This window comes from Meleagris gallopavo, chromosome 6 (assembly GCF_000146605.3).
Source record: "Meleagris gallopavo isolate NT-WF06-2002-E0010 breed Aviagen turkey brand Nicholas breeding stock chromosome 6, Turkey_5.1, whole genome shotgun sequence".
In the NCBI taxonomy this organism is placed as follows: Eukaryota; Metazoa; Chordata; class Aves; order Galliformes; family Phasianidae; genus Meleagris; species Meleagris gallopavo.
The window spans coordinates 9,387,739-9,407,668 of NC_015016.2; the positions used below are offsets into that span (position 1 = coordinate 9,387,739).

Here is a 19,930-nt window from a genome sequence, read left to right on the forward strand (position 1 = left end):
TATATATATATATATTTTTTTTTTGAAAATGAGGCAAAGTATTATGTCCTCAGATGTCATACAAAAGAACTAGCTGGTGTGCAAAGATAAAACAGTTTGTGAGCATCAAGAGGAGGCCTTTCCAAGAGAGACTGTCATCTGAAAATGAATGTTCTGAAAAACTAGGAAAAAAAAAAGAATGATCAGATTAAACCAGCATAAATTTGTCCTCTTTTTCTCTGATGTGTATGGGGGAGAGATTTATATATGTGTTACTAAAAACTAATTTAATGTATGACGCCAGTTGCCCAATATATTGTATTTCAGTAGATATTTATGGGTTGGTAGCTATGCAAGAACTTCGCTGCAAGTGTTTTACTTTTAAGACTTGTGCAGGTACTCATTTTATGTGCTCATTTACCATCTATACAGATGTTTTTCAAATGTTCAAAATGTGTTCTCATCTTACAGGCTTTCTCATCTTACAGATGATTAATGCATTTGACACAAAATAAATGAGAGAAGAAATTATTTTTCATTGTAACCCAGCATTTCAGTCAGTAATTTTGCATTTTCACTGTATGTCATTGTCATTATTATGCAATTCAACAAAATCTCTGCTGCTTCTTGCCTTGCAAGGGAAATGTCAGTCCTGAAATCTGGTAATGGACATTTACTTTTCCTTTCTAAAATCTTAATTTCTATTTCTCACAGTACTTTTGGAATTTGGAAGTGTTATTTATTCTCAATAAAAAAACAAATGATCTCTTTGCTCTTCAGGTTTAGAAAAAAATGAAAATAAGTGTTGTAGATGCAATAACTAGAAGGAAAGTGTGGTTCTTTATGAAAATAGTAATGAATGTCCTTACAGATTAATTTCTGGTTTAAAGTTTTGCCATTAATTTTGTGTACTTCTATCATGGTAAAATAGTGGTCAGTCTAATCTCAAAGAAATTAATTAAAGCACTACCTTTATGAGGTCTTAGATGTATTTCTTACAGTTAGTGTGCCTTACTCACTCTCATATTTTTGATTTTTCTACAGACAATGTGCATGGAGGTATTTTGAGCATTGATTGCTAATTCTTCTCATGATTAAAGTCATAAAATTGCAGTGGCCCAGGAAGAGGCATTACTATGAATGTATAGTTTCAATTTACATGTGTTCATAAGGCTAGATTATATTATGTTCTTCTAAAATGGAGATGTGTTAATAGCACAGATTTATTGTTTTCATTTGAAGGCAACATACTTCATAGTGTTGCTGTGGATTAAAGCTCGTAGTGACCAAATTCTCTAATGACACATGAAGGGCGAGGCTTCACACTTTATTAGGGTACTTTGAGCTATTTCTTCACTGCCAAAATAGATACAAGTTGAGAGGTCACTTTTTTATAGAAGTCTTTTTTTCCCCAAAGCAATCATGTAATTCATTGCTTATAGATAGAGCCTGAAACTCTTCTGGCTGGTTATGACTTTGGGCTGTAGTTGCAATCATTTGTGTGCATTTGTTGTTCTCCATATCTCTAATCGTTGTTTCTCCAATTCTTATATTGTAAACACTTTTTAGTTAGATGGACCGTGTCATTTGAAGGGGTAGTTTTCTTGCTTTCCTCTTTTAAGAAAACAGTAGAAGAGTGTGATTTTTCCCTACACACCATGTATTTAAATCTTGCTAAATCATCCTGGCAATTTTCTGATATTTAGTATTTGAAAAGTACTGCTACTTGCTCATAGTAACTTCAGATACTTTCAAGTCCCAAGCCTGCCTAAATTAACCATCTCTTCACTGTGCTTTATCATCATTTTAGCCTTTATGTGGCCCACTGCCAGCACTATGAATTTATTAACCCTACTAACCTCAGGTAAACTCCCAGTGCTTACTGTGATTTGATGTGCTGCAGCTTTATTTTCATGAGGCTCAGTCTATACAAAAGATGTATTTTGGTTGTTATGTTTCTGCTAATCTAATTTGCTTTAGTTCGAACTGGGTTTATTTCTTGTTATACTTAATTGCATTGGTAACTGTATTTTTTTCCATGCCAGGGCATTGCTGATATCCAGCAGTGTTTTGATCTGCCAGTGCCATCTTGAGTCTCTCTATAAGTATTGAGATAATCATGGCATCGTAAGAATGGTCACTATGAGGGTTTGAATCTTCTCTGGATATAAAATGCACTTTAAATTTAAAAAGAAAACATAACAACCACATAGCTACCAGTTATTGCTAGCAAGCTGGGGGCTACTGACTTACTAAGTTGAGAAATGGTTTTAATGTGCATCCCATTCATTTCAGTTAGAATCATAAAATCATAGAATGGCCTGGGTTGAAAAGGACCACATTCATCATCTAGTTTCAACCCCCCTGCTGTGTGCAGGGTCACCGACCACCAGACCAGGCTGCCCAGAGCCACATCCAGCCTGGCCTTGAAAGCCTCCAGGGATGGGGGCATCCACAACCTCATTGGGCAACCTGTTCCAGTGTGTTACCAGTAGAATAATATAAAATAGCAGTAGAGACTGCCAGCATTTTCATCATGAATGCTCTTCCTACTGGAGAGCATTAAGAGGAAGAACATGTTGTACCAAATGAAGAAAAGATTTCTTCAGAGTTTAAAAAAAATAAAAAAAACATCTGTATTGCCTTGAATTTGAAGTCCTATGTGAATTTACCAATCCAGAGCCAAATACAGCCCAAACAATGATAGTTGTTCCTGTCGTGTTGTAACAAATCAGACATTTTCCAGTCTTGAACTTTCCAGAAAGATTTTTCATTATTATGAAATTATCGGTGTTCTTTACATTTGATGATTCGCTAATGCAGAGTTAATGAACATTCTTTTGGGAGAGAAAATTTCAGACTAGCTTCTATCTCTAATTTCGCACCTCAGATTAGGTACGAGGAGGCTTTGAGGCTCAGGGTGCCTATCAGTTCACTCTCACAAAGGCACTCATGGGACATGCATATCTGGAATTGACTCTTTCTTTGCTATCTTATCTTTGCATCCTCTGAAGTCTCATCTTTTAGAGGTCATTTTGCCAAAAGAATACCACTGTACCAGTCACTGCACACTAAAAGAAATGGATTTTTCTAGTAAATAATTATCATAAATTGCACTAGTGTAGACATCTACTTATTACTGAGCCAAAAATAAGTGTCCACTAGTGTAATACCTTGCTGTGGATTTAGGAAAAACAAATCTTATCAAGTCATCAAATTAAAGCATAGACTGAGCAAATTAGAAATTAGAACTCCCCCCTCATGGTTGAGAAGTGTTTTACTGTTGCTGTGTTGAACCCAAGACCCTCTTTGTCTTCACATTAAGGCTATTGACATGTAGCTCATGAGGATGGCCTTGCTGTCTCAGCAGCAGCCTTCCTTTCTCAATATGTGTTAAGAATCATTAACAATTCTGTACATTCATTTTCCAAATTTTTCTCTTCCTGTATGTTCAGGAATATTTCTTCCCTCCACTTCAGCCCTCCTTTATTTTTCATCCCCTAAAAAGGAAGTACCCGTACCTTCTGAAAATCGGTACAAAAGCTCACATTGGAAGATCTTCACACTACCAATGATGACACTAGAAGAATCCACCTCATTGCATACCTAAGAGGTGATGCTTCTTTTAAACTAGTAAAACAACTTCATCAGGATCTTCATTCGCCTGGCCCAGCTTTGCCAACATGACTTAAAAATTTGGTCAATCAGTGCTCTTTTCTTCTTGAACGTTCTCACTCACTGTTCTGTGGTTGTGATACTGGCATTGTTCACAGTTTTCACATGTTTCTGCTCTCTTAAGTGGTCTGTAGGAGAATGATAATTTACTTTCAGGTTTCAAATAGATTAGTCAACGTGATCTGTATAAAGTTTCCAACACGGGACTCAAATTATGTTAATGTTTTAGATGACTTAGACCAGCCCATCTTGAGTTTGTTCTGAAAATATACATCTTGTGTTTTTCCACATTTTTTGTGCCAGCTCTGACCTGGTAGCATTGTTTTTATTCAGTTTGTGAGTTCAAAATGCTGTGCATCTCTGACAGTTATTTTGATTCTCTTACTGTGATGTCATGCTGGTCTCTGAATGAAATTTTATTGAAGCTAATGAACTTATTCACATTTCATTCACAATAAAAGCAGACCTCAGTCCTTTTCTATCACTGGCAACTGAAACAATACCAGCCACACCCATGGCACAAAAAGTGAAAAGAAATTTAAGCAAGAGTGATTTAAGGGAGATTTAAGCAAGGAGTGTAGGAATTTATGCTGTTGGTTCAGATGAAAAGATGAGAATATTGTTTGAGAGAATTGTGTGTGCAGAAATATCAACATAGAGAAACACTACAAAATCCCATGCAGAAGTTATGGCCAGAGTAGCAATGTAAACATTAACTAAGGAGAGAAGAGGGAGAGACCTTTTATGCACAGTGGTTCTTGGAAAGAGACTTGGAACTACAAGAAGAGAGGTGCGTTTTTTTTCTTTTTTTTTTTTTTCTGATCTAGATTCATTCTGTGTCTCAAGGAACAAAACTTCCTCATACATGATATGGAAATAAAAGGCACTGCACCTAATAAATATTTCACTCCATCACTGGTGTATCTCCCTAATGAGAATAGCTTACAAACTTTCTCTTGGCTCAATCTGAGTAAAAAATTATGATATTGACAGTGGAAGTGAATGCAGTTTCTGAGGAAATAAGTTGCAAGTTTCTGTTAATCTTAAAGTCACTTGGAACATGAAGGAGGATAAAAATCATTTTCATTTGAAATGACATTCTATTTCTAATAACGTGAAGGAGAATGCTCATATTGTCTCACCTGAAATAATGTATACTACTGCTACCCAAATGTGATCTTCTTGGGAGGGAAACTGAGATTTATTTGCTGCTTCAGGAACACAGCTCCTAGGCTGAAAAGATGAACACACAGATTTTAGCAGTCATTTTGGCTGCTGGCACACTACTATGCTTGCTGAAAAAACTTCACTTCTTCCTTAGCTCTGGGAGTTGAAGACTGACTCTGCACTTTGGAGCCCATCGCCTCAAATGGGCCAGAACGTAAATATAAGGTAGATGAGGGAGTGAAAATCTGCCTGTCCTGGTAAACATCCAGAGATGACTTTGGTGGTTTCTGCTAGAAACAGAAGACTTCTAAGACAAACTGGCAATAACTTAATTAGACAAATGGGCTTGCAGATGAAGCTCAATGAAAGAAAGTCTACTGAGAGGCTGTGGAATTCACTGCAGAAGCTGAGTCTTCTTGCATGTTTGACTCAGAACTGGAAGCAGTTGTCAGTGAAGAAGATGAACTGAATTATCACAAGCCTCTGAATACATCTTTATTCAATACATATTATAGAGAAGGAGGTTTTGATCTGTCTCCTGGCTGATGATTTTCTGTTCTTTCTAGGATAAAACTGATTTCTAAAATGAGAAAAATTAGAAGTAATGGAACAAATCTGTTGTTGACTGATACTATGAAAATCTATATAAAATGAACCAAGACATATAAATAAAGTACTTGAAATTAAGGAAGATGCCTAGATAGTTGTGAGGATATATGAGCTCATTATTGCTTTGGATTTCTTTTTGTGATGAACTATGAGTAATGAATGCCCTCAAAGTATCCTATGAAGTCAGGTTGTGGAAATCCATTTTTAAGATGAAGTTCAGGTCATCAAAGGAAAGGATCTATAAAAAGGCAAGTGATTTGCAATGGACAGATTATCCTGTCTCTTAAAATCACAGATCAATGTAGCTACCTGCTGGAGCAGTTTCTTAGAAAAGGAAGGAGAAGATTAAGTGAAAGAATTTTCATAAAGGAATTCTAGTTGCTGAAGTCTTTTTGGCTTTGAAGAAGAGATGGATGCTTGTTTACTTGCAGAACACTTTTGATGAGCAAAAAAAACCCTCAAGCAAAACGTGAGTCAATGTATCTAGTAAGTACATATATACAAGAAAACTACTGAGGCGAAAATGAGCTTATTTTGATGCTGAATTTACTCTATTTTGATGCTATTATTTACTCTATATTACTGTATTATTAAATGTAAGACATGGGAACTTTAAGAAAAGTAAGAACATAAGAAACTTTATCGTTGTAAAGCAATCATCCTGATCAAATATGGATTCTGTAGGGAAGTACTTTATTAAACGGCTCCCTTGCTGTTTACCTGCTGCAAAGATGGTAAGTCCTCTGAGCCATCGAACAATTAATTGTGCCTTCTTCAGTGCTGAGCCTAACCCATCGTGATGAAGAAAAATAAAAGCAAATTCAGTGGGCTACTGAATGGAACTTTGCAGGAAGATTCTTGCTCACTAAGAAAGAGATGGAACCAGAGATGCTTGGTGTGAAGAGAAGGCTGATCGAAAGGCCCACAGAGGGCTGCCCTCACAGCAGGCTAGGGCCTGTGCCAAAAAAACGTGCAGTAGTGAAAAAAAAACTGGAAATGGTGCTCTGTGGCACACGGTGTTTGCTAGACCCAGGTAGTATGTGTGCACATTAATCTCTCAGTGAAAATCAATACATCTACCATGAACGTTTCTTACTCGGTGCTGTACCAGTGAAATACAGCCTGCTTAAAAAAGAGACAACTGTGCACATACTGGGTGCATACCTGGTAGTCTGAAAAAAAAAAAGAGCCAGGATCTGCTCTGTCCAACTGAATAAACAGCCACATTTCATAAAACTTTTGTTTCAGAGTAGTCACTTGGAAGTTCAGCAGTAGTGCAAAAGCTAGATAGATGGGAGACTCTTAAGAGTTGAACAGAGTTTAGCATTTCTACAGTACTTAAAGGCTCTTGTCTGAGCCTGTTTCAGACAGCCTTTAGTATAGATTCTGATACTTATGCTTTGAGAAAATATTGATGAACAAATCAATATTAAGTGTGCAGTAGCTGTTTAGAGCAAATATGTGAGTAAGAATCATTTCCTTCAGGTTTTGTCTTGGAGAACAGGAGCACATGTTCTACAACATTGTAGGAGTTGCACCCCTCCTCCCCCGTGCTTTGTTACTTTTGTGAATGATGAAGACTGAAGAATGCACTGCAGAGTTTTAACAATTATCTATAGCAAAGCTCATGTCTAAGCAAGAAGCTTGGATGGAAACAGATGCTACCTGAAAAAGGCAGAAAGGAACTGATTGATTAAAAATGGAAAATTTGTTTAGAAATGTATAGCTATCACTTTGAGCTTTTTCTCATTTAAAGAGAAAGCCAGTAAACAGACCTTGAAGAGCAGAATCCTGAATTTTAACAGCTTCTCTCTTACCTGAAGGAATCAAGCAATTCAGTGGGCCAAGCTGAAAGAACTCTGGTGTTAAACTGATGGAGGTGGAGAGGAGGGAAAGAAGTGTTCTTTTTGGCTATTCCTGAATCTTAAAATACCCATGAAGAAACTGAATCCAGAACACATGGCTCAGGAATGACATCTTTAAATTGAACACAGCCCTATTAGGTGTCAGTGAAATGGTAATCAGAGAAACGATGGGAACTCATTCATTGAGATCTTGTCCAGTTTTCTGAAGGGTTATGAAATACGAAAGATTCCACTAAATTTTGGGTTGGTGATTTGAAAATGTCTTGAAATAAATATAGCATATAAATGCTATTATTTTAAAGTAGTCTTTATTTTGTAAACAAATTTTTTCTGCCGCTGTGGACCTACTTGCCATTCTAGATTATTGTGACAGACTGAAAGTGTTGTTATGATACAGTGTGGGTGAAATAGCATGGTGTATCTGCTAATGCTCTTCCTTTAGACTAAATGTAAAAGCTGTTGTGAGTTCTCTATTCACGAGAAGGCAACTGGAGCTAGAGAGGCTCTTTAAAGCACAGACACTGCATAGAGCTGACCATGGATTTGTGCACAGGTGGGTCTGACTGAAAATCCTGTGATCTGAAAGGAGCTGTGTGTGTGTGTGGGTGTGAATGGGAGTTCTAGAGAAGCAGCACAGCAGTGCATAGGTAAGCAGCAAAGAAACTCTGGAGAAGCCCTTGAAACAGAACGCCTAGGAAAACAAAAAGTCCAAAGAGTACAATGGGACAAAATGCCATAAAGGAGAAGGCTGGGAAGCATGAGCTCCATGGAAAATGCTCTCCTTCATTTGCGTCATATTGAATTTAGGACAACAGAACTGTATGTATGTTATTCATAAATAAACATGATTGCGCCAAAGAAATAACTGACTTTAAATTGTTTTTCTATCTATGTGACCCTTTTTATTTTTTTTTAGCTTGCTGGTTGGGTCCAAAGGATAGCCATGATTTGGATGGCTTGGGAAATCTGGTTCAACTGTGTGAAACCAGCAAATCCCCATAGAGGGGAGTTTTGTGAATAGAGTTTTGCCTTTTTCCCCCCTCCCTTTTCCTCTCTTCCACCTGATAGTAGAGTGACTTTTTACCGAGTTTCTGGGCTACCATTAAGGGACTTGGAGAAAACAGATTAACAGGTAAGAAATGAGTTATGTTAATGGAATGTACATTTTAAAAAGGCAAAGTGGTCCTTTTAGACAAAGTCTAAGTAAAGCGGTTATAATGTTTTCATGTGCAATGACTGCATATAAATTATAGGAAAATAAAAAGTTACTGTTTGTTTTTATATCTCTTTTTTGGTGCAGTAATTATGGTATTGGTAAGGTATGGAAGTGGCCTAATTGTTGTAGTTGTGACCTCTAAATTATTGTTAATGTTACTGTCAGTATGTGCTTCACATCTCCTCCTTAATGGTATGCAAATTGTACAGCAGATTGTCACATTCTCCAACATACAGATTCCCTATTTCAATTACAACGAAGTAAATCTCCATTACTAATGAGTAAGCATTTCTTTTCCATGTACATTTGCATTATAATGGACATTTTCTTTATGCACTAAAATTATTCTTTCCTTGACAACAACTTTATATTTCATTTTACAGTAAAGGCTACGACATGGTGATTCATTCTTTTCTGTTGGGTTTATCTCTTTTTGAAGTGTCGAATGTTCTAGGTAGCCTGACATTTTCTGTCCTATGTTATTTTTCTGTTCTTCCAGAATAAATATGTGTATGTTCTTTAAGACAACCTACTTAATAGAAATCATGAAAAAGTAAGCTTATGTGTCAGTCATAAGTTAAGCCATATTTCAGAATTGTTGCTTTGTTTCATTCATGTTGCTGAGAAATCTCGACTGCTATCTATGTCAGTGCAAAGTGACCTTTGTGATATAATGTTTGACCGATTTGAATATAAAGAACAAGTGACCACAAGTGACCCATATTGCTACAAGATTCCACTCTGCTTAACAGAGCGTAGCTCTTTGGCTATTAAATAAAATCCCCCAAACAGACATTTGCTGCCCTGCTAATGCATATATCTACAAATGCAACGGGCAGCTGAATAAAACAAAGGGGAAAGGCCTCCTGTTCCATCTGAGCTATGTGGCTCTGCTGCCAGCCCTGCTCCCTCCCAAGAGCTGTGGGCAGTCCCTGGGTACCACCGGACTTGGGCAGCCGGCTCCAGCCAATGGAGGATTCCCTTGGTGACTCAGGGGCTTCCCTTGCCCTCCATCAGGGAGCGAGAATATTAGCAAGCTAAATCCCTATGGTGGAGATCCTACCTTCATTCTGGATGGCCCCAGGAACACGTCCCCTCTTGTAAAACTGTGAGGACTGTGAGTTTTGTTGATAAAGTGGGAATTTCATCTTTGATTTCATTGGGGTCTGTGCAGTAAATCACTTTACAGGAGCCAACACAGCTTTCTGTATCATTGATTAATAATCATTAATATTCTTGAACATTTCTAAGTTTCCCTGGTGTTGGGTATATATATGGGGAAGAAGATGGGTGTTGGGTTCTTTTAATCATATAAGTACCTGGGATGTTGTGAAGAGACAGAATGTGGTTAAAACATTAAGTATCATTCCAGAAATGCAGGAAGAAATTTATACAGCCAGATGTTAGAAGTAACATTGATTTCCTGGTCACTGTGCATGAATTCTTTCTAGCCTTGTGTATATCCTGATAATCGGACGGATTACAGTATAGATACAAAGTTTGTTTTGTTTTTATTTTGAAAGGCCTACGGTATGCAGCCTTTTTCCCAGACAGCAGCAAAAAACAAGGTGAACAATTTTTGCACTATGTGGTTTTGAATTCTGTCATATTTTCTATTACGTTTCTGTCTTCCATTAGGATAGCTTAGTTTGCTATATTAACCACCACCATCATCCATATCACTTCCAATTCTGAGTTTAGTCTGCATTATGTATGTATCTAGTTTGATGATTTTTCTCTCTCCTGGGGGCTGGAAGTGGTTACTCACACGTTACAGTTCAAGATGTTGTTACAATGGTTGCCCTTTAATCAGTCATTTTTGGAGTGGCTGATGACACCTGGTGGTGTATATCGTAAATGCAGACTTAACCGCGTTTGCAGCTGGCGGAGGATGTTGACCTGTCCTACCCCGAGCACTGGCAGGCAGTTTGAGCTCTATAAATGAATCTGGTCTCCTGCACGAAAAAATCTCCTGGGAGCACATTCTCCTCCCATTCAAACACATGCAAATCGAGAGAAGCAGTAACATTTCACTGCTGCTGGAGCAAAATTACTGCCTCTGACCTTGCTATTGAAGTCAATAGTATAGCTTCTCACAAGGGCTATGTACCTTTTTATTTTCTTTATTAACTTTATGGATATGTTGCATAAATGAATGTTTTATATATACTTATGCACTAAATATACTGCATTAAACTAAAAATCTCTGTGAAAAACCTAGTGATGCCTATTTAGAACTAATGATATTTTCAAAACTTTCAATTGGGACTACTCAAGAAAGCTTCTTCTGGTGTTTTATTTAACATCATGGTTTCTGGCTCGAGCGCATGGTTTTTCGTGCCAGCACATAAGTTTCCCTGTGTTTATTAAATTCCACATCTCTTTGCCAGCATATTTCCTAACAATGGAATATCTGGAATATACCAATAAGTAACGAGTGTGAATAAAAAGGAAAAATCCTGGAATCCTTATTCTGCAGTGAAATTCCTCAGTAGCCAGAATCTCTTGGGCTCTTCTCCATTTGATTTTTCTCTGGATAAAACTTCAGTCAAACCTTTCTTGCTTAATTGGCCCTTTATCACTTATTTATTTATTTATCTTGCAGTTCCATAAAGAAGTATTACATTAAATATTGAATATCCTTATTTTTGCCAATCTGCAGAGAAACCACATGCCTCTACAATGCAGTATCTTTAGTTATTTCTAAAATATTGCAAAGAAAGGACTCTCAAAGTGTTCTGCCACTGGATTTTGTTGAAGGGGAAAGATTTGGTGAAATGAGAATACATTCTTTATAGCTAAATTAAGTGGTATTGTTTTGCCATTCTGAGATATGCAGAATTGATACATAAAATTAAATAAGAAACAAAACCAGTAGTAAGTCAAGTTTCACTGTTAATCTGAACAACAAAGGAGGATGAAGTTCTGAGTCAGAAATTGGTTAAGGATCTTTTTTTGATGTTTTATTGGTTTGTTTCTCCTAAACTTACTGCTCCAACATCCATGGGTATAAATATAGCGTAGGCAATTGGGGTTGTCCTGAAATGTCTCATATTTGTAGAGGACTCTGGTCAGATGAGTTATGTACAGGATACAGCTGCTTCAGCCTAAGGGACTGGAGGTGCCACTCTGTAGCACTTCTTACCCCACACCATGAAGGAGACCTAAGGACCTGAGGGGCTCTGCTTCCCAGGCATGGGAAGAGAATTGGACAAAAGCCTGGGTTCAGGCCAGCGGTGGGAGTTGCAAACTCCACCTTTACAATGTGACATTAAAAAAGCTTGATCCAATTTTTATCAAGATAACTTCTTGAAGAATAGGAGTAATTTTTTCAGACATCTGAACCCACTGAAAAGTGATATTTGGACATTAAAAGGCATTGGGAGTTTAATCTAAGATATGACAGTTATTTTGTCTTCAAAGTGTAAGGAAAAGTATGGCATTTCTGATAACAAACATTTGATGGTGGCCACTGGCAGTTCTGTCTGGTTTTAGTGCTAGAGATTCCTAGAGCAAAATTCTGCCTCCAAATTACAAGCATGCTACTCTCAATTACTTCATCAAAGCTTATGCACATGTTTCAAAGGTCAGAATTTGGCCACTGGGACTGAATATTCAAGAAAGAGTGTATTAAAGACATCTGTATATCAACATCCTGTCTTCTGTAGGACATTTCAGGAGTAAGTGCTATTGGGCACTGCAAATGAAACAGTTTCTATTTTTTGAATTGTATTGAGATTGCTTAGCAAAAACATTTCTTGCAATTTTAGGTTCATGATTTCATGTATTCTTTGTAACTTAACACTGAAAAGTTGTCAGTTTAAAGAGAGTAAAGACTGGAAGGGGCCACCCTTCAGAATATTACAGTTGAAAATATACTGTAACAATCAAACAAGGGGACATAGTCTGAGGAAATAGGTATGCTTAATTGAAGTGCACAGCCTTTTGTTTGTAGTCTAATACAGAGAGGTCGACAGCAGTGTTGTACACGAAGGTAGAAAACAAACCCAAAACTTTTCATTGTGGACAGAGCTCATATTTGAAATTATGTTACCGATCAGATACTTGAAAAAGTTAAAACTTGGCATTCACATGCTGTTTTAAGTTAGCACATATTAAATTGCTGAAGATCTTTAAGCATGTAGGTTTTCCCCTGTTTTTTAAACATTATACACTTCTTAAACTGTTTATAATGTCTAATTGCTGCTGGATTTCAAGACATATATCAATTTTGTTCTTAGTTCCTGAAGATTTTGACAGAATATCATACCAAAATATTTTGTATTTTTTGTAGGACTGGGAAACAGAAAATCATGACTGGTATTGTTTTGAATGCCATTTGCCTGGAGAGGTGTTGATATGTGACCTGTGTTTTCGTGTGTATCATTCCAAGTGTTTGTCTGATGAGTTCAGGCTTAGAGACAGCAGTAGTCACTGGCAGTGCCCAGTTTGCAGGGTGAGTACCTATGAGCTTTCATGTGCTGATTAGAGGGTTGGTATTCATGAATAGTTTCATTAAGGTGTCCAGATGGTTTGGCCAGGTTAATGGATAAAGAACTGAATATTTTAACAATGGTACATACCTAGAGCATCTGTACAGAGATACTAAATTATGGTGCATGTAGCAGATGGTTATTTTTGAAGACTCCAGCAAGTTTTACTTATACATTTGACAGCACACAGTATACTGTGTGAGAATGTGTGTACGTATGTATGCAATGTATGAATGCAGTATATTGTGGAAATCTTCAACATGAGTAAGTAGATCGCTGTATCAGATGCTGCTGTTTTTACTTAACCTCATTTTAATGAATCATAATGTAATTTTTTTTTTGTATTTTGATTGCATTCTTAATACTTTGTTAGAATCATATTTTACATTATAAAGCCACAATCATGTTGCTGACAACTGCAGTATCTAAAACCAAAGGGTGAAATTCTGCCTTTCATTTACTCCTGAGCATTTATTGGCATGAAAAAGTCAATATGGATTTCACCCATCACATCTATATCTATACTGCTTTTTCTTCACAGTTGTTTCTCTTATGAATATAGTAGGGTGACAGCAGTTATTTCTTACGTACGTTAGAAGAACAAGCAGGTATGTAGTCTACATGTTGTTAGAAGAGTAGACATATGTCATGGAAGTGCTTGCTGGTACCCAGCCTTGCATCAGCCAGATGTTTTTCCTAACTGTTGTCATCTCCGCATGGCCTACCACAGTGCACCGCATTTCTAGGCTTCCTTCAACAGGGAAGAAAGCACATGAGTGAGTAAGACAAAATCGTTGATATAAAAGGCATAAAGATCTGCCAGTTGCCCTCTACCTTGGGTTCCTGGAGGGAGAGGAAGCTCCTTGCAAAAGGCTGAGTCTGGCTGTAGGGCAGAGGACTGATCTTCAGATGATTAGGGGTTGGTGCTTCTTAAGCACAGAGGAGTGTTGTGTTTTGTTTTCTTTTTAACATATGGATTGTTTTGTTTCAAAACAATACTTTCTGACTGCTGCTACCTTAAAACCAGTTGAAAAAACCTGACACCTTCTGACTCAGAGTAGGAGCTCTCAGAGTTTAGGGAAATACCAAAAATAAGAAGTGTAAGGGAAGTGTAAGGGAATTAAAAGCTATACTGGTGGCTTGGAGCAAGCAGTTAAGAATAAAGACATGTACTGTATCCTCCTGTATCGAAGTAGCAGCATTTAATTTAACTACTCAGTATTCTTTCTGTTAAAAACAAAGAATGGTAGTATATATGTATGAATTGCTTTTAGATTTTTGAAGTAATCACCTTAATAATTGTTGTTTCCCATAATAAATACTGATAGTTCTTACAAATAGTTAAGATCAGATAAGCCTGACCCAGTCTCTACTCTAGTTTGCAAACAATTTTAGATGACACTTGGTGAAAGAGGGAATGTAAGTGGTTTAAGCCACCTTGTGTGTTAGGAGGCCTGTGGCATCTATCTTATAAGATGGATGTCTGCAGAATGGAAGAGCTGAGCCGCTGCATGCGGAGTGCACAGATTTGTGGGGTGGTCTGTTCTGAGTTCAGTTGGACTTTCATCTTAGAGCTCTGAGATACTTTATGGCACTGATATTAAACAAATATTTACCTTTAAGAAAATGCTATGAATCTTCGACCACATGTAGTGTGTCCTTTTGCCTATTGATTCCCTTTTTGTTATACAAGGAGAGGTTTGGGGGTCTGTTATATCCTTCCTGCTCCAGAGAGCTTTGGCTTGCTCAGTGCCTTGAGTGATAACCAACGTACTTATAAGAATGCTGCCATTTTGAATGCCATGCCATCCCTTTTTCCCTTGTACTGGCATCTCTTCCGATAATTACTCCAGTTCGTTTGAAGCCCTAAGTTTGCAAACTGGGACTAATGAGGTTTGCACAGTCCCTGGGAGCAAGGAAAAGGTCTAGATGAGAATTAGCATGCTTGTGTCAGGTTTCAGTATTCTTCCACTGCTTTCCCCCCACCTTCCTAGGAACAGACTGCTCTAATTTTATTTTAAAAGAACGAGAGAGGCCTATATTCAAAATACTGTGGTAGTTTAAAGAACACTGGCTGATATCCAGAGGACATAACAGAGCTTAACTATCTTGTGTAAGGACAATGGGATTTATTTTACGTTATCTGCAGTAAATATGGATGTTCAAGGAAAGTAATAGGGACAAAGAGACGTGTATATTTTTGTACTTTTTTCCTTGTGACTGGACATAGAACATTTTACCAAGGGATCTCCAAGCTCTTTACAAAGGTGAAGTAGAAATATGTTTGAAACCTAATATATTGGGAGAAATAATCTAAGAACACTTCATTCTTATGTAAAGATTGCTTCTGTAATGCTGCCAAGGTCAGCAAGCCTTTGGATTATTTGTTTCACAATTGCTGGCTGTACTAGTTCAATCAACCTGCGCAGCTTTATCTTGCACACTTGACTACTCAGAAGCATTTTATAAAGGACGTTGCCAAGGATTTGTTCATAACTTGAAAATATTTTTTCTCCTGTAACGTTTAGAATGGTCCCTCACAAGCTGTGCTCTGAACTCTGTTTCCCTGCTGGCAATTTTTCCCCACTGCATCCATAAGCAAGAATGTCTCATTCTTGGTCTTTTTTTTTTCTTCTTTTTTTTTGTTTTAATTTCATGGAACCAATTTGAATATTTTTTACCTCACATAATTCTCAGCAGGAGACAAGAGTCAAGCAAAGTTCAACTCAAACCATACTGCAGTGATTGAAGATCCTCCCTGACTGCTGACTAATCACTGTCTTAAGTGAAATAAATTGGTATTATCATCAAAATTCCTGGTAGATAGATCACTAGGGAAAGATGGTATCAAGTGGACTTAGAGATTGCATTAGCCTTTTCCCACTACTGGAATGGTCTGTGCAATACAGGGTTAGTCTGCTGGGTCTCTGAAGGATGCGGGAGACTTGTATGCTTATTGCCACTCTTTGGTTGGATAAAGAGAGGAAATTAATCTTATCCAGTTGTTAATTTAGTACCTCAAAACTGCATAAAGTACTGCAAAAATGCAGTGTTTTGTTGTTATTGTTGTTATTGAAAATAGATGTATAAAAGAAGTCTGAATAGGAGAAAATTGATCCCAGATCGAATAGCTGCCTGCGATTAATACTTAAAAAACTTTTTTTAAAATATTTTTTTAGAAAGGCAAAATTATGCATGGTGATATATTTTGTTCCAGAGGAATACATTTTTTATTTGTGAAACAGAAAGGAAGAATTAGTTTTGGTTTCACTTGTCTCCCCCGGCTATTTTGTTATTTTTGTTGTTACTGTTGTTGTTTTTTTTTTGCAAATGTCTGATCAGTCATTGATCTTTCATGCATGTACTGTACAAAGAATTATAACCAATTCACGTATGGTAGTAGGTTATTCAGTATTTCTGTGTTTTGTGCATATGCAAGCAAAGTAAAGTGTAGAGCTTAAGATATGAAATACTGTGCTGATATGTGTCCCATAAATAGGTTGTTTCGGAGTACTGGTACTGTAGTGAACATTTCATAGGGTACATAAAAATTCTCCATCATGCAGCTCACAGTTAGCAATAGGTGTATGTCATGACAAGTGAGAATGACAAATGATAGAAAATTAGAAATACAGGCATATGAAGATTACTGAGGTGAAGTAGATCTAGAACTTTCTGTGAAGAAAACTATCACAGCCAGAACCTGTACAATAACTACATGATGGAACATATTCCCTAAATAGGGTCTGGCATATTTATACAATTTACACCTATGCATTAGCACCAAATTCCTCTGTTAATTTAAACCCTAAAAAAATCGAAGGGCCAGCAGGTCAATCGGCTCATAAACAACATTGGTGAATAAATGGTAGGCTTGTACACTTAGTTCTCCTATGTGGATGCACTCCTGGAAATCTGAACTGCTTCTGGAAATGGAACTGGTGACTTAGAAAGATGTGTCTGTCACTGAGCAGCCTTCGCTTAATCCATCACTTCCTGCTCTGATGTGGAGCTCTTCAGTGTGTGCATACACCTGACAGTTGAGAGAAGAATGGGAAAAAAAAGGTATCAGAGACTATAAGGAAACCCCTGTACCTCAGAGTGTGAAGCATAGGTAGTTCCACCATAAGCAGTGCTCCTTCAGGATGGAGTTTTTCCTGGGAGTCCCTTCAGCTGGTGCTCACCTCAGGGAGTTCATAAAGTCTTGTGGTGATTTCCTGCACTGTGCATGTCAGGGTTGCTAAGTCACTTGCAGCTTCACAGTGCAGTGTATTGCCACCCTCTTTCCCAATGAAGCAATTCTATTAATCTGGGATAATGAATGCAAACAATAACGTAAATCCAGTCTTTAGGTACCAATTTCTAATTGCCACAGAGAGTAATGCATGTATAAGGTATTTCCTGCACCTACAAGCAGTTAAGTTGCAGCTTTGGCCTTCTGCCTACCAGATGTTATGAATCTTCTACATGAGGACTGCTATTGTCAAGTGCTGCATTCCTGCACCCACAATGTAAACATCAATGCCTGGCACTTGACTATGATTCAAAGAGGAAAGGCTGCTGATTTCACTATAAGTTGGTTGACTTGGAAATAATCCCTGCTGGGGGATAAACCTGGTAGGCAGCTGAGCATCATGCAGATGCTTGCAAGCTTCACCCCTTTGCTCCTTGGTGGGAACAGGCGACGAGGAAAGGAGTGAAAGCAAGAAAATCTTGTGAGGTGAGAAGTGGAAGAAGAGAAGAAATAAAGCAAAACAGAAAAAGTGATGCTAAACCAATTGCTTAGCATCTCCCACGGGTAGACCAGTAGCCAAAGCTGAGCTTAAGATGGATAACCTCCGTAAAGCACCCATTTTCCCTTTTTATTATTGAACACCATAGAATTAGAGAATTGTAGAATCGTTAAGGTTGGCAGAGACCACTAAGATCACGTAGTGCAACCATAGATCTTGATAGTCAATCCGTGATGTTACATGGGCTAGGATTTCTCTGTCGTCAGTTTGGGTTATCTACCTGGTTGTATCCCTTTCCAACTTTTTGCACGCTGTCAATTCACTTGAGTATACAGAGAAACAGAGAAGTCCTTGATGTTCTGCAAACGCTGTTGATCCATAGCTAAAACATCCCTGTGTTATCAGCATAGTTTTGGTGACACATCTAAAACCCAGCTCCATGAGAGCTGCTGTGAAGAAAATTAACTGCATTCCAACCAGAACCAGTGCAATACGTATATTAAATGATCCTGAAATGGTCTGTTTGGGTTGGATTGAATCTTAAGAGTCTCTTAAATAAGGTTTTCAATAGTGTGTCTTAGTAGATCTGACTGTGAGAAAAGATATGCAATAGACATTGCCACTTATACAATTTCAGGAGTCACCAGTATTGTTTTCCTTTCCTAAAAGTAGAAAATTGAAAGACGTAATTTTCATCTGTACTTGCTTTTATATCACTCTGTCTATAAAGGGACCTGAAAGTGGGTAAATTTACTTATCTCAGAACAATATAATTTGATTTTATGTTAAAGATATCCCTCATCTAATATTAACTATTCTTTAAGTGTGTCTAGTTTGACTAATCCCAGAACAAGACAAGTCTTGAAAACACATATTACTTTTATGAAAAAAATCCATGTTTTTGATCATAGCTTCCAAGCCATGTGTTAGGTATGTCCTGGAAAGTAAACTTGTTCAAAAGTGAATGAAGTGGTTTAATTATACCTTTCTACCAAGGGTGAGTAACCTTGCCATAAAAAGACATTGTGCTGGCATATGGGCTTCTATTCCCTAATTCGTTACATTTCGATGTTTAGAAAAGCAACCTGAAGATCTTTTCTTTTTTTTTTTCTTAAATCAGTATAGAGAATTGAAGAAAAAATAGAGAAATTCAAGTTTGCCTGAATTGGCAAGTTAATTATATCATTTTCATTGATACATAAGATTATATTAATTGCTGACATCAATAATGACACGTAGCCAGCTATCTATCTTTATGATCTGAGGGGTAAATCTGTAAACCGTCTATCTTAACACAATCTCTTACAAACTGTGCTGCCCATGAGGGCATGAAGAAAGGTTCACATGAATTTTGAAATATTTTAAGGGATGATATATTCAGAACCATGTCAGAAAGAGAGGACTAATCTCTGCAAGTTAATTTGATTGCATCGTGAGAAGCCTGTTAAAATGGTACGTCATTGGCAAACATACAGCACTCTTGCCTAAAATGACAAAATGACAGCTGCATTTCATAATGCAGAAAATTTAATGCATTGCAGCTGAGTATGAATATTGTTTTATGCAAAACTGAATAGATAATTGAATTTGAGTAGAATGCATGTTCTTGTGAAGGATTACTTTGCCATGTTTACTTTAAAGAGATACTCAGGTGATTCAGAGTAGGACTCAGAGTAAAATTCAGTCTCATTCCAGAGCCTGGGCAGACAGTCTAGAAAGCATTAACACTGTGAAAATAATGCTAAAATATGATAGGAGAGTTAGAAAGATCTGCTGGCCCTTTCCACAGTACTGCACTTTGCCTAACAGAGACCATGTCCTTTCAGGAAAAAGCTATGGTACTGCTTTGCATACAGTAGTGTCTATGAAGGTTCATGACTGTGGGACAGAGGCTATTGAAAGTACGCTCTGTAGCTTGCAGTGGTGAGGTAGAAATATTTCAGTGCAGATTAATGATTTTATGTGTACTGCTAAGTAATTGAATAAACACCTTTATAGGTAGTGCTATGTACAGATTTTATTTTATTTAATTTGAGAAGGAGGTAGTAAGTGCAGTCCTGAGATGCATAGGTTACACTCTTGCTGTAGCACCAGGGCCAGTCTGTGATTTCAGTGTCTTCAGTGTCTTTCAGAAGAAAGGAATGAAAGCAGAGCACACTCAATCAGAAATCAAATTTCTACTTTTTTTTTTTT

The 19,930-nt window shown here is 37.4% G+C and overlaps 1 protein-coding gene across 6 annotated transcripts in view; it reads left to right on the forward strand.

The window, feature by feature from the left end:
• ZMYND11 (zinc finger MYND-type containing 11) overlaps window positions 1-19,930 on the forward strand; it is a 102,655-nt gene that overhangs the window by 62,144 nt on the left and 20,581 nt on the right. For 3 of the 6 annotated variants that reach the window (XM_010712398.3, XM_031553854.1, XM_003206970.4), the window contains 2 exons: window positions 10,035-10,079; window positions 12,806-12,967. The exons of 1 other annotated variant lie outside the window; for it this stretch is intronic. In XM_010712398.3, coding sequence (XP_010710700.1) covers window positions 10,035-10,079; window positions 12,806-12,967 — 207 coding nt within the window. The remainder of the gene's footprint in view (window positions 1-10,034; window positions 10,080-12,805; window positions 12,968-19,930) is intronic. 2 more of the 6 variants (XM_010712399.3, XM_031553856.1) reach the window with 1 other exon arrangement.